General features: G+C 47.1%; 1 protein-coding gene across 1 annotated transcript in view; it reads right to left on the bottom strand.

The window, feature by feature from the left end:
* The window catches only part of DDIT4L (DNA damage inducible transcript 4 like), a 119352-nt gene extending 103901 nt beyond the window's left edge, over positions 1 to 15451 (bottom strand). The window contains exon 1 of the mRNA XM_069630711.1: positions 15325 to 15451. Within this exon, the coding sequence (XP_069486812.1) occupies positions 15325 to 15388 (64 nt within the window). The 5' untranslated portion in view covers positions 15389 to 15451. The remainder of the gene's footprint in view (positions 1 to 15324) is intronic.
* Positions 15452 to 19886: the final 4435 nt, after the last annotated feature.

The raw sequence follows: 19886 nt of genomic DNA, 5'->3' as shown, positions 1-19886 counted from the left end.
AGCTCCATACTGTACTACCCAGTGCAGCCTTTCTATGCCAGGCCGCAACATATTTGGCGACGAGGGCAGGATTTGACCAGTGCGCACGCCAGTGGTCGAAGTGTTCGAAAATAAGTAGTGGAACTATGTCCCCTGCTGTGCCCCCTCCCACACACAATCCAAACCCCCAAACACACCTGCTATTTACAGTGGCGTAACAAAATGTGGGGGGGCCCCCCTGCGAGCCATGCTGAGGGCCCCCCCCCCCCAACTCGGCAACAAATCACGGGTCGCGCCACCCTCTGGGCCGGCCTAGATTGTCATGCTCGCGCCATATACACAAACGTGCTGCTGAAGGGGTATGCCACACACTGCACTAGGAGAAAGATATAAATATGTATTTTAATGCAATATACAGCGCACTTTGAGAAAAATTGACTATAAAGCCATAGTGTTTGCAATTGTTTTGTAGGGTAACACTGTTCCAATACATGTAAGTCACCAACAGTGCACAGGAACATTAATGCTTTGCTATTAAAATGCCATGCCACAATGAAAACATGTCCAAATGGCTGCACAATGTAGGCCAGTGTAGACACGTAACATTACAGTAAAGCATGCCAGGCCACATTTAGACATACCTACACTGACTGCACCAAAATGCCAGTCAAAGCAATAACACTCATCAAGAAGAGAGCACACATTAAAGCCTGCATCTCCGCTGCCTCTACCGACACGGCCAAACTCTTTAAAATCTGCAAGGAACTTGTCAATCCTGTTGTGGTCTCTTCCTCTCTTGTTCCCTCCAAGGCCCTCTGTACGGCTCTCCGCTTAATCTCAGGACATCCTGTCCTCCATCTCCTCTTCCTCTCCCTCTCTCGGCGCCTTTGGCAATCTCTACCTCTCCCCCTCCATTTTCTTCTTTGTTTCTGACAACACCGACAAGGTTTCTAGACAAGTCTGATCCATGAAAGCGTCATTTAAACAAGTGCTCCCCTGCTCCTCCAGAACCATCAAGGGCCATATTGACACCCTTACTGCAACCTTGGCCGGTTTCTGTAATCACTCTTTAGCCACTGGAATGTTCCCCTCTCCCCTTAAGCACTCCTTGTGCACCCACTCCTCAAGAAGCCGTCTGCTGATCCTACCTGCCCAGAAAACTATTGCCCAATCTCCATGACCCCTTTCTTGGGAAAACTCTTGGAAAAGCTTGCCATCTCCCAGCTTACTCTCTACACTAAATATGTTGGTTATCTCCATGACCAGTAGTCTGGCTTCAGAGCTGCCAGAGGCATTCAAACTGCTCTCCTGAACACCCATGAAGATCTGCTCTCTAACCTGGATTCCAGCATTCCTTCTATCCTCACCCTCCTTCTTTCCTCTGCTTTCAACACGGTCAACAACGTCATCCTGATCAATCGACTCTGTGATAACCTGGGCATCACAGACCAGGCCCTGGAGTGACTGACGACCTTCCTCTTGGATCGCCCCGCCCTCCCAGGTCCAAACTGGTCCCAATCTCTCTGCCACCTCTCTCTACCTGTGACGTTCCCCAGGGCTCTATACTCTCACCCTGGTTTTTCAACCTCCACTTGGCCCCTTTGGCCCACCTGATCTCTACCTTCTCCTCAAACTTTCAGTGTTATGTGGATGACTCAGCTTTCCTTCAGGCTCCCCTCAGCCTCCTCTCCTCTCTCGCTCATTCCTGACAGTCTCTCCACGATTCAGGATTGGTGCGCCTCCAACGATCTCTGCCTTAATGCCAGTAAGACGGAGATCCTTCTCATTGGGACCCTGGCACCAGCTTTCCCTCCTTCTGGCCGTCCGCCTTGGGCCCTCTTCCTTCACCTTCCTGCGAGGCAAAAAACCTTGGTGTCATCTTCTATGCCACTCTCTCTTTCTCTCCTCACATCTCAGATGTCACCAAGAAGTTCCACTACAATCTGCTCCTCCTCAAAGGAACTCTTCCCTTTCTCACTTTCCACCAGAAGCTCACTGTCTCCAGAGCCCTGGTTCTCTTTAGGCTAGACTGCTACAAAAGCCTCTCTCATTCTGCAACTAATCCAGAACAAGACTGCAAGACTTATCATTGGCCTCAAGCCCAGGGATCATATCTCTCCAGCCCTGAAATGTCTCCACTGACTCCCGGTGGCTGCAAAGATCAAGTTCAAAACCCTTTGCATTGTCCACAAGTCTTTCTGGCGTAGGGGCCCGCACCACATCCAATGCTCTCTTCCAAAATATCTTCCTTCGAGCCCTTCGCTCAGCTACCTCCAACTCTCTAAGGGTTAGATGCTTCTCCAGGCAGATAGTGGGGGGTAGATCTCTCTCCTCTGCTGGTGCCTCCCTCTGGAATGGCCTCCCTGCCCCTTCAAACTTGAGCCAGACCACCTGAAGTTTCGGAAGCAGCTCAAAACTTTCCTTTTCTCCTCCGCTTTCTCTCTTCCTCCCCTGCTGACCTACCCGTCTGCTGCTTTTCTGACCAGTTGCTTGCATACCCTCAGTCTGCATGAGTCCAGGCTCTTTCTTGATCGGTCTCCCTTACACTGTCTCTGTGCCCATCATGCACTTAGGGGCTGTAACTGACCCTGCAGCACCTTGTTCTCCTTGCACTACCCCTAGCTGCGCTGCCCTGGCTGCACTTAGAGCATCGCAGCCCTGTTTTCCCCTCCCCTCTTCCTTGCACTTCCCCCCCTCCCTTTCCTATTCCACCTCTCGTTCTCACAATGACACAAGGCCTAGTGAGATGGTTTGTCTTGTCCTCCCTCCATCTTCCCTCCCTTGTCTTGTCACGCATAGAAACACTTGTGTACAGGCGCGTTATAAATGACATATCAATTTATCACAAAGGCCCAGAAAAATATACAATGCCGCAGTAAGAAATGGCTAGACTGGCAGGACCCAAATGCCAATCTAGCCAGGTAATTACACTTAGCAGGACTGCTTTATCAGAAATTCCCAGTTAAAAGAAAGTCATACCAAACTGAGGAATGACTAGACTGGCTGCACCAAAATGCCTCTCTAGCCACTAATACCACATATCATGCCCGTTAGCCTGGACATGGACAAACATATGATTTATTGCACAATCCCGCCCCCCACACATCCCCTCTCCCTCCCACCCCAACCTCCTAAATGAGGTCATTGGCAAAGAATTACCTCCACGTCCCTCTTCCTTGTCCCAGAGCTTACGTATGAGGCTCTTTGCCTCATAGGCAAGTACTGGGATGAGGAGGAGTGGGACTAGGAGTAATGAAGATTACAGGTAGCTAAGTCAGGCATTACCTCCATGTACCTCTATCTCATCCCAGTATTTGCTTAGGAGGCAGAGTACACAAGTACTGCCTTATACATAAGTACTGGGACGAGGAAGAAAGGGGCTAGGAGTAATCAAGGCATTAAACACAATTAGTGGCACAACACCATTGAGTTTACTGGGCTTCAGCACTCTCCCCTGCCCCCCCCCCCCTCCCTCCCTCCCTCCCTACCCTCTGACATTTTGGGCTATGTTGACTAGACCTGGCTGACCTTTAGAGCAGTTGCCGGACAGAACGGGACACAGATGTTAAACGGTACCTGGGGTTTACTGTTAATAAGGGCCCAGCAATCACCAATGTAAAGCATTTCACTGTTTGTACCTGCATTCAAATGCCACATTTTGTAGGCAACTGAAATCGCCATGTGGGTCTAGTATTTGCGTGCCAGGGGAGTGATTGGAAGGGTAGAGAGGGAATATGAGACTTAAAGGAGAGAGTTAACTGCTTGTAACATTGAAGCTGCACTAGAATAGTCTCATTAAAACGCGTAAAGAAGTTAGATGCCCCCACACAAATAAGTTTGCCCCTCCCCACCACCCGTAAAGTTAGTGTCTCTCCAAACATTTGAAGGGTTAGCCCCCCCGAAATGCAGGTTTTGTTGTGCCCCTGTACACAAGCACACACCCCATTCACCATATACACACCCAGCGAGCCATACATTTTTGTGCACCCTTTCACCATACACTCACACGCGCACACGTCATGGGGTTGAGGGGAGCCCTATTACTGCAAAAAGAAATTGGCGCTCATTACGGGTCCGATGGTAACCGTGCCGGCGGGTTGCCACCAGCCCTGTAAAAAATTACCAGCGCCTGACTTCCCGGTGCCACGGGCTCTTCCAAGTCCGGCGGCTGGGAATTCAGGCACCGGTAATTTCGGTAATCCCCATTCCCGTGGAGTCCCAGAGGACTCCATGGGATTGGGGACACGGAAGCACCGGCACCGTTGCCTGCGGTGCCGGTGCTTCTGTGACGGGTCTGCCTACCGTGGCCGCTGTGGCCGGCAGGGTCAGTCCTGTCGTACACAGCGGCCCCAGCAGGTAGACCTGTAATATGCAGGTCCGGAAACAATGGTGCCGGTAAGCTTACCAGAACCGTTGTTTCCGGGCCGGTATGGTCACAATGAGCCCCATTGTTTCTTTTTGAAGTCACTCTAACTTCATTAAGAAATTATTCAGTTAAGGAGCTAACGAGAATGGAAATAATTTCTGTATGAAGGCAGAGGGACTTCAAAAATAAACTAATAGGGCTCCCCACCACCCCATGACATGCAGCCCTCCAGCCTAGGGTCTTCCATGTCATGGGTTGGGGAAGCCCTCACCCTTCAAAAAGAAGGTTTCTTTTTGTAGTCACCCTGCCTTCATAAAGAAATTATTTCTTTATTAATTCAGAGTGAATTCAAAACGAAACTTATTTTTTTTTGTTGAGAAAAAAAAAAAATGCACATTTTTTTTTCCAGTGTGGCCCCCTCCCAGGACATGTGCTGGCGAGGCCCCCCGCACCGTGGGGCCTGCGGGGGCCCCCGTTACGCCAGTGGCTATTTATGGGAATGTTCAGAGCAGTGCAAGCTTCAATTTCTTCCAACATTTATTTTAGAACTAAATCATTCCAGAATGTTTTCTTTTCAAATAAAAAAAGTATAGGAACAGTGAAACTTAATAAAAGTATAGGAGGACAGCTCCCGCCCACTTCGACCTCTGCCCCACGCGGATAGCTGGTTAAGGAACATGCAAGGCCAACACTACACCAAGTAGGCCAGTGGGTACCACCATTATGTATGTAGATGCCTTGGAAGGAGCAGACTACGCCCCATGAAGCTATGCTGCTGAATGCCATGCAGGTGAAAAGGCAGAGAATATTTGCAGGATTGAAGCATGAACCAGATGAGGATGAGGAAGATAAAGGGAGCCATCAGGAGAATAGTTAGAGATTCTCCAACAAGGAGAATACAATTTTACACCAGGAAGCAGGAGAATGGGGGGCCAGTAGACTAGAACTACAGTTATTCAAAGCCATTCTGATTGCCAGTGCTGTGAAAGAGACTATGCACGGATGCAAAGAAATGGCAGGAAGCTAGCAGAGTGCAGAGGGGCACACCCTTCAGAGAATCGAGGAAGGCCAGTGAATGATGCCAGAGAAGGAAGAGACAAACCGAGAGAACCTGAGATGCCACATGTGTGCGCACTTGACATCTTCCAAATAAGCTGCTTCAAGCCAGGGGCAAGGAATGCATCAACTGCAAGGAAACTGGACACTTTGCCATGACGATGGCCAAGAAGGAAAGTAACCTCCGTAGAAGCACAGGAAGAGGTGGAATAAGAGTAATCTGAAGATTATCAACACAATCGATTGATTGCACGAAAGCCAGAGACGGGAACCCTCACTGCCCGATCAAAGTGGATGGAAATGAGACCAGAGTGATGGCAGATTCGGGGGTAGGTCTGAAAGAAATTGTGGTAAGACAGAAGTGGAAGTCAACACAATGACCTAAAGTTATTCGGGTGGCCACAGCATGCCTGCTGGGTTACATCAACGGAAACAGTTTAAAGGCGAGTACATTTCACAGAGTACCAACGAGCAGTGCTTAGATGGGAAGATCAGGTGACATTGAACATCAAGCTGGATCCCAGTATGGAAGATCAAGCCCTGTCCATAAGAGCAGGGTGAGCATTACTTTCAAAAGAAGAGTTTGTGAGATTGTTCTCTGAAGGTCTGAGAAGAATAAAGTTCTATGTGCATACAATTCAGCTGAGAGAAGTTGCAGTGCCAGCCAGTCCCAGCTACCTTGAGAGCGGCATTACACACCTGAAGTTAGTGAAAGGGGGCACGATTGAAACAGTTTTATCACTGGAATGCTCGGGTCCGGTTATCCTGTTTAAAAAGCAGCAGGCCAATGATAAGGGTCTGCATAGACCTGCGCAGCCTCAATTTGGAGATAATCACTGAGGCCCATTGCCAAGTATCAATTTTCGAAACTGGAAATGTTTGATGCATATCAAATAAGTCTGCATGAGAAGTTGAGGCTGCTCACGTTTATCACTCCATTTGCCACATATTGTTATACCAGAATGCTTGTTGGCCTATCCTCGGCAGCTTTGATGGAATCTTAGTGCAAAATATAGGAACGTATCATGGTTAAAGAATGACATCCTTATTTATGCAGAAGAGGACGAGACATGAAAAATGTTGAATAAACTGAAGGATGCCATAGTTATGTTGCAGTATGATAAGTGCATGGTTAAGGCGAAGGAGGTAGAATACCTGGTTTACAAGATATCACAAGACAGCTTTAGCCCCCCTAACAAATCTACTTCATTCGATTGTTAAGGCTCCGGCACTGACCACCAAAGAAAAGTGGAGGATTTTCTTGGGGCTGGTGGAATATTACGCACAATTTGTACCACAAATCTCCGGGAAAACTGTGCCCATGAGAGAACTCCTGAGGAAGTGGTAGAGTATTCATGGAGAACAGAGCAGGAGGCTGCATTTGAAGACGTAAAAACAAATGATAGTGAAGTCCTGTGCCTTCAACCTAATGTGGAAGACATATCACCACTGATGTGAACGCCTACGGCCTGGGAACAACTCCCACAGAAAAGAGGGGCAGTTGAGCAAGTTTTAGCATTTGCATCTAAGGCACTGTCGAGGATCTGCATTATCCAACCGCGGCTAATTTTCCCCCGTCAGAAAAGTTTGCATGGGAAATGTACGCACCACAAAAGGTTTGTACATTTCCCAATGCGAACATACATTTCCAAAACCTACATACCTACACCCCCACCCACAACACACCCCACCCTCAACATACCCAAACCCTACTTACCTTCTAAGACGCCTTGTGTCCCTGCAGCACCAGTTCCCTTTCACTTCTCCGGCGCCGCAGGGTCCTTTTCTTTTTCTGTCAGTTGCAGGGGTTTCCCCCACAGTCTTTTTAAAAAAAAAAATGTTACCTACCTTACATGCATACCACCAAAGGTTCGAACTTTTGGTGTTCGAACCTTTGGTGGTATGCATTTTTGGACTTTGGTGCATTCGACTTAAATTCGGTAAAATCGTACAATACCACTGTCCACAACTGAGAAAAATATTCAATTGTAAAGAGATAATTGCATGTGCGAGTATTTCAGCATTTGTGTGGGGAACTAAGTTTCACCTGATTACAGATCGCAAGTGCCTGGTGCACATGCTCAACCCAGGAGGCAGAAAGATACCCACCCCACGGCTTGCACATATAGTAGCCAAACTACAGGAATATACATATAAAATTATGCATAATCTGGGCTGTAAGAACTTGCTGATTACAGGTCATAACTACCTGTACAAAAAAACGACAGGCCTCACATCTCTGAAAGACGAAAGCGTAGTGGTGACAGCGTTTGAAGGAACAAAGCTTTTATCGAAATGAGTGAGCGACATTGGCTAGGTGAGTCGGCCAAGGATGAATCCGTGCCAAAGTTAACAAGGTGGGTCAAGAATGGGTGACCGGTTGAAAGGGCAATACTAGAAGGCTTGCAACCACACTGGAAAGAGCACAATAAATTAAATATAAAGGCTTACTATTCAGGGGTGACCGGTTGATACCCCTCCCACTGCATTAAATTAAAAAAAAAAAAATCATACTATGCAGGGCACTTAAGCAACATGATGAGACACAGGGTAAGAGATGCATACTGGTGGCCACGCATGGACCAGGATATAAGAAATTTGATGGAGAGTGCGTAAGCAGCGACCAAAGGCGGAAAGTGAGGCAGGAACCTCTTGCCCCCAGAAGGAGGTTGGCAGAGGTTGGGGTTGGACATCTTAGGCCTCTTGGAGGCCATGGTTGTCCAGCCCAAGTACGGATTAGTGATTGAAGACCATCTACAGACTTTTTGCCCGATATCGCTGAGGACAGTGATCGACACCCTAAAGTCGCTGTTCCAAAGAGAAGGGCTACCCAAAGAGATAGTGAGCAATATTGATGTCAACTGAGATACCCAAGTTCATGAGTAGCAACATCATAAGGCAGATTTATATTAATCCCCAAGCAAATGGGCTAGTTGAAAGATCTTGTTTCACAAAGGGCACAATGTAGCTATCCATGGCCAAAGGTAAGGACCCGCATAAGACGGTGAAAGAAGCTGCAGCTGCTCCCACACAATCCATCCACATGTTAAGGTTTTGAATCAGGTGATACACCCTGGTCTCAGCCTAGTATGCAGCGCACAACTGAATGCTTACGATGGACCAGGAATCAGGCTGGTTGGTAAAAGTAATATTTAAAATCAAATATACTTTTTAATAGGGAGCAGCAATCACCAATGTGGTGACAATAACAGATACGAAGGTATGTAATGCACTTAAATTCACTCTTTAGCAACACAAAATAGAGAACACCAGAGAACTAGGAACACTTTGAATTTTTGTAAAGATAGCACTCAGTTAGAATTTCCCCCTGCAATATTCCTCAACCCACAAATAATCAATTCTAAAGAGATATAGAAGCAGCAGGTAATCAGGAATGAGGAACAATAAACAAAATTCAAAGCCAACCTTCCCTTCTCAAACAAGAGAAAAACAGATTTGAAACTTTACAATGTTAAATTGACACTCGAAAATGGCTGAATAAAACACTGAAAGTGTGTAAAAATAGCTAAATCGGTAAACATTTCTATGGGAGAAACATTAGGAAGATACTAGCAGTCATAAGCAATAGTTTGAGCAAAAGTAAACAATTTGAATTTGAATGGAAGGTTGAAAATAATTTAGGATAGAAAGAACATGTGTAAAACTTTGCAAAAATGTTGATTGCCGCCTAAAATTAACCAAATGGTTTTCAATAAATTGAATGCAGTTTTTGGGTCGGTGTGCAGCTATAGGTCTTGGGTATAATCAAGAATTGAAATGAGGTCTCTAGCTATTAAACTAAGGGAGATATGCAATGTAGAATAAGAGGCGTTTTTAGAAAAATCAGGTAGTGAAAACAGAAAAGAAACTCAGTTTGGACAAGAAAATATTTACTATAGTTTTACTCTATACTAGAGCATTCAGGCTAGAATACCAAAAGAGGGACACAGTAAGCTCTAGAGTTGATTCATGACTAACCCCAGATCTGGTAGCGCCCGCCCTTGCGGAACCAGTCGGATCACTCGAAATAGGATTGATAGTTTAGGATTTACACAAGATAAAAATGACTAAAGAAATGGTGCTTAGCAAGATAAATCAAGGACAGTATTGCAATAAGGATTCCGACAATGTTACAAGTTATTAAGGTAAGGATAGGATGGTTTAGAGATTGGGATAGGACAAGGCAAGGTATGCGATGGTTTTCTACGATTCCTATTAATACTTAGAGTCCACTTTTTAGTTTTTGGATATTGGACAGTCAGCGCTCTGGTCTAACACAGATCTGGTCTAACACAGGACAGCCGGACAGGATCAGCTGGGCAGTTCTGGTCACTGGACTGGACTGGCACCTCTTGTTACTGGATACTACAGATCAGCGGGATGGCGGTTTTGTAGCAGGCATGCATCAGGATGCTTCCCTTGGGTTTTTGGGATTTGTTTTTTAGAATTTGAGGTCTAGCTGAAAATGGCGTCAGCAATGCATAGGCCTTGGCTTTGTAATGAAAATCTGGATCAAACAGGATAAAGAAATCAGGAACCGGACGCCACACAGGAATTCGGGAAGAAATTCGGGAATCACTGTGTGTGCTGTCAAGGGCCCTTATTTATCATGCCAGATGACATCACTAAAGTATATGGCATGGGTAGGCTTACTAACCACGCCCCTAATACTAGGATTGGGCAAGGTATAAGCCTCCTCCTAGCTCTTCGCTGATTGGATCACAGAGAAAGGAGGTCACGTTTATGGTTTTTTTTTTACAATGTCTAGAAGCCTCCCCTAGCGACTTGCACTAAAATCTAATTTTGCCACAAACAGATATTTGTGCATTTGCAACCTCTTAGTAAGTCAGATACACAGGTTACATATTTTGTGCTGCACATTTCAATCCAAACTCCAAGTCTGTGGCACCTGGTTTCGCCTTGCTGACATTTTGTTAATTTTACACATGAAAGATTTGGCCTAAAATTCCCCAACTTCGTACACAAATGCGCATTTACCCCAGGGATGTTATTTACAAAATGTTATGTTTGCAACATCAATACTTTCCCTGTAATTGTTTTAATAACTTCTGTTCTTCAGGTATTACCCAAATTGACCGAATACAATTGACCGAATGACCTAATTAGTCGAATTTTAATGGTCCTAATTGACCTTTTGCACAATTGACACATATATATATATATAGGGTTGGTTTAGTATTATAAATAATACAAGGGGTTTGGGTGGGGGGTTGCAGGGGTTTTGGATTGGGTGGGGGGTTGCGGGGGGTTCCCCCCGCATACATGTACTAATTGACCTTTAAAATTCAGTCAATTGTGCAAAAGGTCAATTGTCATTCGGACAATTGTAACTCGGTCAATTCGTATACAACCGTTCATGGAGTTCTACCAAGAAAGGGCATAAAATTAGATTTAGAACTATTAACTTTTCATGTTTCCTAATTCTTACTGCAAAATTAAATGTCTTTAAAGTTCAATTACAAAATAGCCTTTAAAACCAAAAGGAAGTCCATTGTCACTTGTTTCTTTCCTCCAACTGCTGCCAACTGTCACTTCCTTTGAAGCAGGATGAGGGGCCTCTCTTGATTGAAGGTTTTATTTCCCTTCAAGTTTGACAGGTGAGAGTCTCCGCCTGCTATTGTCCCAGCCTGGAGCAAAGACTAATGTCTTATGAGCTTGTGGAGTTTTTGTCCTGATGCATTCAAAGTCTTTCAAGCTAGCAATTAGCGCTTTCTTATCCCAGAAGTTTATGATGTGTCACCCTTCCTGCGTCACCCCAATTGCAGGGCTACTAACTGGAAAAGCAGGATTTTTTTTTCTTGTAGCTTGCCAACTTAGCCTATGAGTTTTAGTTTTTACTTTTTCATTTTACATCTTGACTTAAACCCGTGGAATCAAAACAGTTTATAGGTGTACTTATACCAGCAACAAATCTGTTTACATTGCTAAGTAAGCAGGCCTTCACACAACAATTTCCTTTTAAATGGGTGATTTTCTTTCTTCAGTCAGAAAAAAGTACATTTTACTATTTCTTCAGTTTTCATCTCCAGCAAAACTTTATGCAGCTATGGTTTTTTTTCTTGAGTGCTGGAGTTGTTTTGAAACAGGCATCAATTTAGAGTCTCTCTGACAGCTGATTGATACTTTTGAAAGCAAATAGACGCGTTCCCCGTGTAAAATGAAAACAAAGCCCCTGGTTGATTTTTCAAAGATACTTTTGACAGGAGCGGTCATTCAAATGAGGCTCGGTTCTGCTGAGATACAAATGGATGATCTTGGGCATTGCAGGGCCTTTTTAATCACAGTGGTTCATAAGGGCTGGATGAGTTTAGCACCAAACAGCACTTTTAAAGGTTGAAAAAGGTGTCATTTTAAAGAGGCATTTTGGGTTTTCAGCAAAGTAATGCTGCCTCTTTCACTTCACTCCACGTTAAATGTTGCAGAGCACACTGGCACATTCCTGCAGTGAGTACTCTGTTCCACCCCATCTGAAATGTGTGGCAGGGTTGTGCAGCCATTTTCTGGTTGTTGTAAGTACACAGTTTAGAGATCCTGGCATGCACAGGAGTTGGCGCGGCCATTTTGCTGTTTCTTGCACCAATGCATCAAGTGATGTGGTAAGGCACATCTGAGTGGGTCAATGTCCCTCAATGTTGAGAGGAAGAAGAGCTGCATCCAAGTTAGTGTCCCAACAGCTGTGCAGTGTAAGAGGATGACATTAAACAAAGAAGTAGTATGGATGATTTAAAAAGAAATAATGAAAGGATTGCATGTAGAAGAGGCATGACAACCGCAGGGTGGTTCAAAGAACAGAACTAAAAGAAGGAAGATCAGACTACCACACAAGGACCAGGTGACTGGTCCCGGAACAGTAAATCCATCAAGGTTATGACGAGGGGCAACCCAAGATGGAATTTAGAGTGGTGGTGTATGCAAAAGGTACTGTGGAAACAAGCAATATAATGCCTGACCTTCTGAACTTCTGCTCTCTATATGGTAGAGGAGAGGCACAGAGGACCCCATCCAAGATTCTCTATTATTGGTACGTGGTTAAGCAATCAAGGCCTAGCTTCTCATGAGGTGATGCAGACGGGTTCTTAAGTACAGTGTAGTCCCCAAGCCCCCACAAAGGAATGTCCACACTCTGTATTACTTAAAACACAGTCTTTACATAATATTCAAGGTTATGTACACCATCACAATAACTCACTTTGTGCTCAGAAAATCTACAATAGCAAATATATACAGTTCTAAAGTGGTACCACAATTATTAGCAGATCTCATTAAAGTGCATCAACTATACTCTGGTTAAATGTCACACAAATCAATTAATAAAAGGTAACCAACTATAGACATAGGAGGAAAGTAGTTGATTAGGACAATTGGCAGAATACTGGCCTCTACCGTTAAACAGAGTTCTGGGTGGAGACCCCCCCCCGCCACCTGGGCAACCTGTAAAATAAAGAGATAACAAGCCCAGTCCATATATTGTTCTACCAGTCTTATTTCCTTCTATAATGTTTCTACCCCCCCCCACAAATGTACCTGGTGGAGCAGAGTTCTTCGAAGAGGCGGCGATGGATCCTTCTTGAGTGACTCCCTTTAAAGCAGAAGCCACGGATCATCGAGAGGCATCAAAGAAGGTGAACTCTGCGTCTATGAAAATGTTGAGGGTGCCGAGACCACGGCGTCAATCCAGGCGGTGCTGGTTGGCGACGTCCTGCGAGGATTAGGTGTGCGGGGCACCTCGGCGTTGGATAGTTCAGGACCGCAAAGAGTTTCTGAAGAACTGTGGCCCGACAAGGGCATCGAGTCCAAGTCTTTGTGGTCTTTGGGTGGTGAGAAACCCACCTGCGGATTCTCCTCGGCACGTCGGAGTCCTCGACTTTCTCCGGCGATCCAACAGTCTAAGGCAAAGGAGCGGGCAGCTCCGGTCATCGGCAGCACAGCATCAAGCAGTCCCCTCTTCTGGGCAACACGGCTTTGACGGGCCTCCAGCAGTTACGGCGATACTCCGAACCCTGGTGGACGGCAATGGACTTCGATGGAGTTGATGTCCGGGTGCTTCACTTCGTTCTCCTAGGCGGTCCCAGTCTCCGGTCAGCAGCCTTTTGATGGTCTGACTTCCAGGGAGCTTCGGCGAAGGTTATCAGTGCTCGATGGTCCCTCAGAGCACGGGAAGAGGGCGCCTAGCCATGTCCTCTCTTGGATCAGTCCTCAACGAACTCAGCAGCTTTCGGATCAGGTCAAAGCAAATGCAGCAGCAGTTCTTCCAGCTGGGCGTCGAGGAGAAGCAGTTCCAGTTACTCTTCAAGTGAAGACACAGCTTCTGAACAATTTCCAGTGGTGAGAGGTCCCCAGAGATATATTATTCTGTCTCTCATCCACACTGCTGGGTCACAGTCCGCAGCCAATAATACAGAAGGGCATTCATTTAGTCAGTCAGCCAATCAGGCATGCAGTGCATTCAGGCCGTACTCCTCCCTCTCAGACACTCACAACAAGGAATGTGTATTGGGACAAGTACCCAGCCATTCAACACTATACACTGCATTCATACCAGTTTCGGGCAGGGCTGTCTCAGTCTTTGTCTCATACCAGAAACCAGACAGCCACAACAAGAAGTGCATATTGGTCACACTCCATTCACCTAGGTCCCACCAACAGGGTGTAACCACAACATACAGTCACTGGGAAGGCTCCAGTCAGTCTGGCCTGGACTTCACAACAACACCATACATGGAACTTCCACCCAACAGCCAGTCAGGGGGAAGGGACATAGTCAGGGCTTCCCAGGACTTTGGGAAAACAAGGTAACAGGCAATAGAAAGCAAGAGGCCACAGGGGCCATCTTGTTTCCTATCAGGAAGCAACTGATTCCAATGGCAGGGCCTGGGTATCCCAAAATGGACGATACTCATAGCATCTGTCAAATTCAGCATGGAGCTGCCACCAGCCCATACCCTGCTCTGTGGGCCACACACACACACACAGGTGCCCAAAAACATACTAGGGGCACAGGGTTGCACCCCCAGCCATGGGTGCCGTAAGGGTACCCCATGGGTCTGTACACCAAACCAAAAACAGGAAGAGCTGCACTCCCAGGAGTCCCACAACACCATGCTTAAGTCACTATGCATTGTGCACCGGGCCTCACATGTCCAAGGAGCTGAATATCTTCAGGAGAAATTCTCGCCATATGTACCTCTTCCGTCCCTCTGTTCTGCCTCGGCTGACCTAATGGTGCCCGGTTATAAATGGACCAGGGTTGGAGGATGAGCCTTCTCTGTGGCTGCCGCAGTATTGTGGAATGGCCTCGCGATGACTATAAAGAAAATTCATAGCTACTTAGCATTCAGGAAGGCCAATAAAACTTCTCTTGTAGGTCTCCGTGGCTTCATTACGATCCTCTCTCCCCAGCGCCATGATACCTCCGAGTGACTGCACGCTTTACAAGCTTGATTAACATAACAACTTGGGAGAATCTAGAGCTGCATACAAGAACTTGAATAAACAAGGCAGTGAAGCCAGCTGCCCTGCCTGTACATAATGTACGCTAAGAAAAGCTCCATACAACACTAGCCAATGCGGTAATTGATTGCCAGGCTTGAACAACTTGAAAAATAGGGATTAGTTAATGAGCAAGCGTCTGTATATGAAACGCATGACTTTAGAAGCAGCATATTCAAAAGCACACGTTGACCAGGTCTGTAAATAGGACATGGTGTAGAAATGTAATGACAATCCAATAGTTGTCCCGGTAACAAGTGGCGCACCTTATGATCTTCTGGAAGTACGAGGGGGCGGCTATAGAAATGTTTGCAACTATGATGTGTCGTTTTTTTTTCTCCATACAGCGCACGTTCAAGGCTGCACAAACATATCTACCTCATACAACAAGCTGTACTGCATCAACATCTCACCTCTTAGTGCAATCTCACACTTTGTGCAGGGCAGGGAAACTGAACGCCAATGAACAGGCCACATAAGAGCAGAGCGCCCTGTCGCCACAGCCAATCGCAGCGCTCTCACGACTCAGCAGCGCCTGACAAAACGTAACACAGCCTTTCTCTTCCCCTTATCAGACCGCGGCGCTCCTCCCATCAATTAAATCAAGTGCTCGCTGGTCTACGCCCTTTCTTGGATTCCAACTTCCACCCGGAAAGTTAGAGAGCCACAAGGCCTGGCGACGACTCGCAGTAGCGAGAGTTCAGCTGGGCCGTTTTAAGACATTTTTCTTAAAGGATTATGGATGTATTTATTTCATTGGGGTAAATGACCGTAACGTGAGCATGTGATTAAACTTCGAGCATGTATATTGTACGGTTACAGAATATTATGAAATCATGTTTACTTAAGGCAAATAATATTGTAATCAGGGTCTCATTAGATGGTTGCGTTGTAATAGCCGCACGCTACGTTACAAAGCCGTTGATTTCTATCTTATTCGGGTACGAAATGCGAATTAGTTGTACCCCCAAAATCGGTACTTGCACTCAAAGTTCTGCAAAAATGACATTTCCCTCTAAAAACCTCGTAATGGCTGACCTTAGATGACGCAGTCAATGGGATCCGCAGTTACCCAGCCGCGCCTTTCATAGTGGTGATCTTGCATTTCTGAAACAGCTCCCTGGCCCCGGAACTAGAGTGCAGGAGCACCGGCCGACATGTTGGACGCGCTTTGCTGAAGAGCAGTAAGCAATGCCAACTTTTAGTCTCCATTGCAGCATTGTATGTGTTGAAGGAGGTCCCTCGTAAGAAATTGACCAGGACCCAACGGAATTACTCTGATACATGTTTGTGCATCGCTGGGCTCTATTTGACTGCAAATGCAGGACGTTTGACAATCTATAATCAATAAGCGCTCTTACTGAGGCACACGCACATCCGAAGGAGGGGTGACCCTGTACACCTTTCTTAACGCACCCAGATTCACCAAGACCACGCCTTGACAAAGCTAATTCCAAGTTGTAATACCTGTGTGTGGAGTATGAAGAACATTTGTTTTTTCTCTCACCCTTTTGTTGCCCTGTGTCTTGTGTGACGTCTCGAGCCAGTGCCGGTGTTCCCCACTGTATGCAATGATTAGTAGGCCTATACTTACAAAGAGAAAAACGAAACTACAAATCCCAGCATGGAATTGGCAATAGGACTGGTTTGCAGGGGAGCTGAATTATGAATTTCAGGTGGGTGGCGGGCCCAAATACAGGAAGTGACATCACTGGCAGTTATATGACCGCAAATTTGCATGAAGTCGCCAAGTTGGTGCAACGGCGCGCAGGGGTAGGGGTGCGCGCAGCGCACGCAGAACAGTGGATGTACTGCATATACTAAAGTCAAGTAAGAAGGAAATTTAAGCCTTCAAGTTGCATTCCGGTAAGCCATCCCTGCCCCTACTCCACCCCGGGCTTGCACCCATGCTATCGCCAAACATTCCCGCCCACCCCCTAACCATGGCCCACCTAACAGGACTGGCATGCACCCCGGGCTTGCACCCATGCGATCAGAAAACATTCCCACGCACCCCTAACTATGGCCCACCAAACAGGACTGACATGCACCTCGGGCTTGCACCCATTTGAAAAATAAATTAAAAGACCACATTACATTTAAATACATACCTACAATACATACAAGATAATACAAACACAAATACATTTAATTTCATAGGACTCATTTAATATCTTAAACAGACTCTATGCATAGGTGCATTAAAGTTTCAAAGGGCTTACTTCATAGACCTGATCTACATATTCTTTTCATCTTAATCATACCCTGCCAGGCCTCCACCACTTCACGGGTGTGCAAAAGATTGCAATGAACTTGCATGAAAACGCTACATAGAGAGGCAGCTGGCCAGCAGCAGGCAAGACTTTCCAGCACTCCACAAGCGAGGGACATTTTATTAAAGTGACATAACTTTGATATTATTCATAGATGAGTATTTCACTTGTATCTCTCCTCCACGAGTAATATAAACTACCCTGCTCAGCATGTGCCCTTGAAGGGTGGACGGGGAATGCTCAGCGCAAATATTAATTCTGTTTCATGCTCTTTCTCGGCCTCCAAATGGCTGTAAAATGCCCGGGAGGGTGAAAGTAAACACACCCGGCTTTTACATCTTACTTTTGCACTTGGGGGCTTTGGTAAAGGCCCAAATGTTTGCAGAATTAGATTGGCGGCCACCCTGGCCTAGTTCCAAACTGAGCCACGCCCTGGGCCCAACAGGAGATTGGCCAACTCACTGTGCCCAACTCCATGCTGGAAACACCCTGTGCCATTACTTGGTATAACAACACCTTCTGCCAGCACCAGACTGAGCAACATTTTGCCCAGTAACAGACTGAACAACTCCCTGTGCCAAACACCAGACTGAACAGCAGCCTGTGCCCAGCACCACAAAGGGCATGGAAGTATGCCCAGAAGCAGGTCGAGCCGCGCCATGCGAGTCACTCTCTCTCTCTTCCCCCATCTCCCTCTTCATCTCCCTCTCCCTCTCTCCATCTCCCCTTCCCTCTACCTTGCCCTATCCCCTCTTTCTCCCTCCCCCTCTCTCTCCCTCGCCCTCCCGCTCCCTTTCCGCCTTCCTGTTCCTCTCCCCCTCTCCCTCTTCCCCTCTCTACTCACCCCTCTCCCCCTTCCTCCTTCCTCTCCCTCTACCCCCTCCCTCTTCCCCTCCCTCTCACCCGTTCCCTCTCCCCTTTCTCTCTTTCCCCCCTCTCCCTTTCCCCCTTCCTGTTCCTCTCCCTCTTACCCTCTACATCTTCCCTCTCCCCTTTCTCCTAATCCCTCTCCCCCTCCCTCTCTCTCCACTTCCTCCTTCCTCTCCCTCTACCCCTCCCTCTCACCCTCACCCCTCTCTCCCACTTCCATCTCCCCCGCCCCTCTTTCTCCCTCTCCCCTCCCTAACCCTCCCGCTCCCTTTCCCCCTCTCCCCCGCCCCTCTTTCTCCCTCTCCCCCTCTCCCTCACCCTCTTCTCTCTTTCTCCCTCTCCCTCACCCTCCTTCTCCATTTCCCCCTTCCTGTTCCTCTCCCCCTCTTCCCCTCTCCCTCTTCCCTCTCCCCTTTCTCCTCATCCCTCTCTCGCTCTCCACTTCCTCCTACCTCTCCCTCCCCCTTCCTGTTCCTCTCCCCCTTCCTGTTCCTCTCCCTCTACCCTTATCCCTCTCCCCCTCCACTTCCTCCTCATCCCTCTCCCCCTCCACTTCTTCCTTCCTCTCCCCCCTCCCTCTCTCCATCACCCCTCCCTCGCCCCTCTCTCCCCTTCGCTCTTTCTCTCTCCCCCTCTCCCTCCCGCCTCCCTCTCCTTCACCTGCCCGCTCCCTTTCCCCCTTCCTGTTCCTCTCCCCCTCCCCCCTTTCTCCTCATCTCTCTCCCTCTCCACTTCCTCCTTCCTCTCCCTCTACCCCCTCCCTCTTCCCTCTTGCCCTCTCCCTCTCTCTACCTCTCTCAGTTTAGCAAATCATTTACATTTAGTGTAAAGTGAAGAAGTTGTCAAGCCATTAATAAAAAAATGTATAACATCAAGATAAACGCTCCAGTTCAGGACCAGCCACACCCCACAAAGACATTCACAACAGGAACGTTGAATGCATCCCGATGCAGAGTGTAACACAAAGAAACTGGCATGAACAGTCATTCAATCCACCTAGATTGTAACACAAAGAAACTGGCATCAACAGCCATTCCCACTACACTTAGTGTAATGCAAAGGCACAAATATACAGAAGCAAAGTGCATTTCACAGAGGACGGACTGCGATAGTGTGTAACAAGAAAAGAAACACGCGTACAGTGTGTAGAGTAATACTGATTCAATGTCACATACAAATAAACCCACCAACAGAGCATTACACAAAGAACAAGATACATAAATAAACACCCAACTGCTTCGTATAACCTAAAGAAATAAATGCACAAATACAGTACAGAACATAATAATCAAACAATAACATAAATAAAAAGAAAAAAATAACTTACCTGCTGTTTTCCAACTGTTTTTTGACAAACGTGCTGCTCTCTGCTTCGCTGGCTGGCTGGAATGGTGTCTGCTGCTCCTGCCGCTCCTGGCTTAAACACGCGCAAACCGGAAGCAAAACACAGAAGCTTCCGGTTCGCCCCTAAGCCCTCCCCTCCAGGACCATACACCAATATGAGTCCTAGAGGGCCGGCTGGGTCGTTTCCTGTAGTGGGAACTGGTCACGGCGGCGGCCGGCTCACTTCCTGATTCCGGAGGTAGACACGAACGCGCATGGTTGGCGCGTTGAATGACGTTGGTGAGGCGGACTCAGGCAGGGCGGAGCGGTGTCTGGGTGGAGGGTGCTGGGCTCGAGGAGGCGGAGCGGACTCTCCAGGCGGGTGCAGGGGGTAAGTGTGCATGGAGGAGATGGGAAGGAAATCAAAGGGGAGTGAGAAGGCTGAGAAGAAGGGGGGGTGAGGGAGGGGGAGAAGAGAGGGAAGACGCAGATTGTGAAATCTACATCTG

The sequence above is a fragment of the Ambystoma mexicanum genome, chromosome 6q (genome assembly GCF_040938575.1).
Source record: "Ambystoma mexicanum isolate Mex_15411 chromosome 6q, UKY_AmexF1_1, whole genome shotgun sequence".
Classification (NCBI taxonomy): domain Eukaryota; kingdom Metazoa; phylum Chordata; class Amphibia; order Caudata; family Ambystomatidae; genus Ambystoma; species Ambystoma mexicanum.
This window is presented reverse-complemented; position numbering and strand designations above follow the sequence as displayed.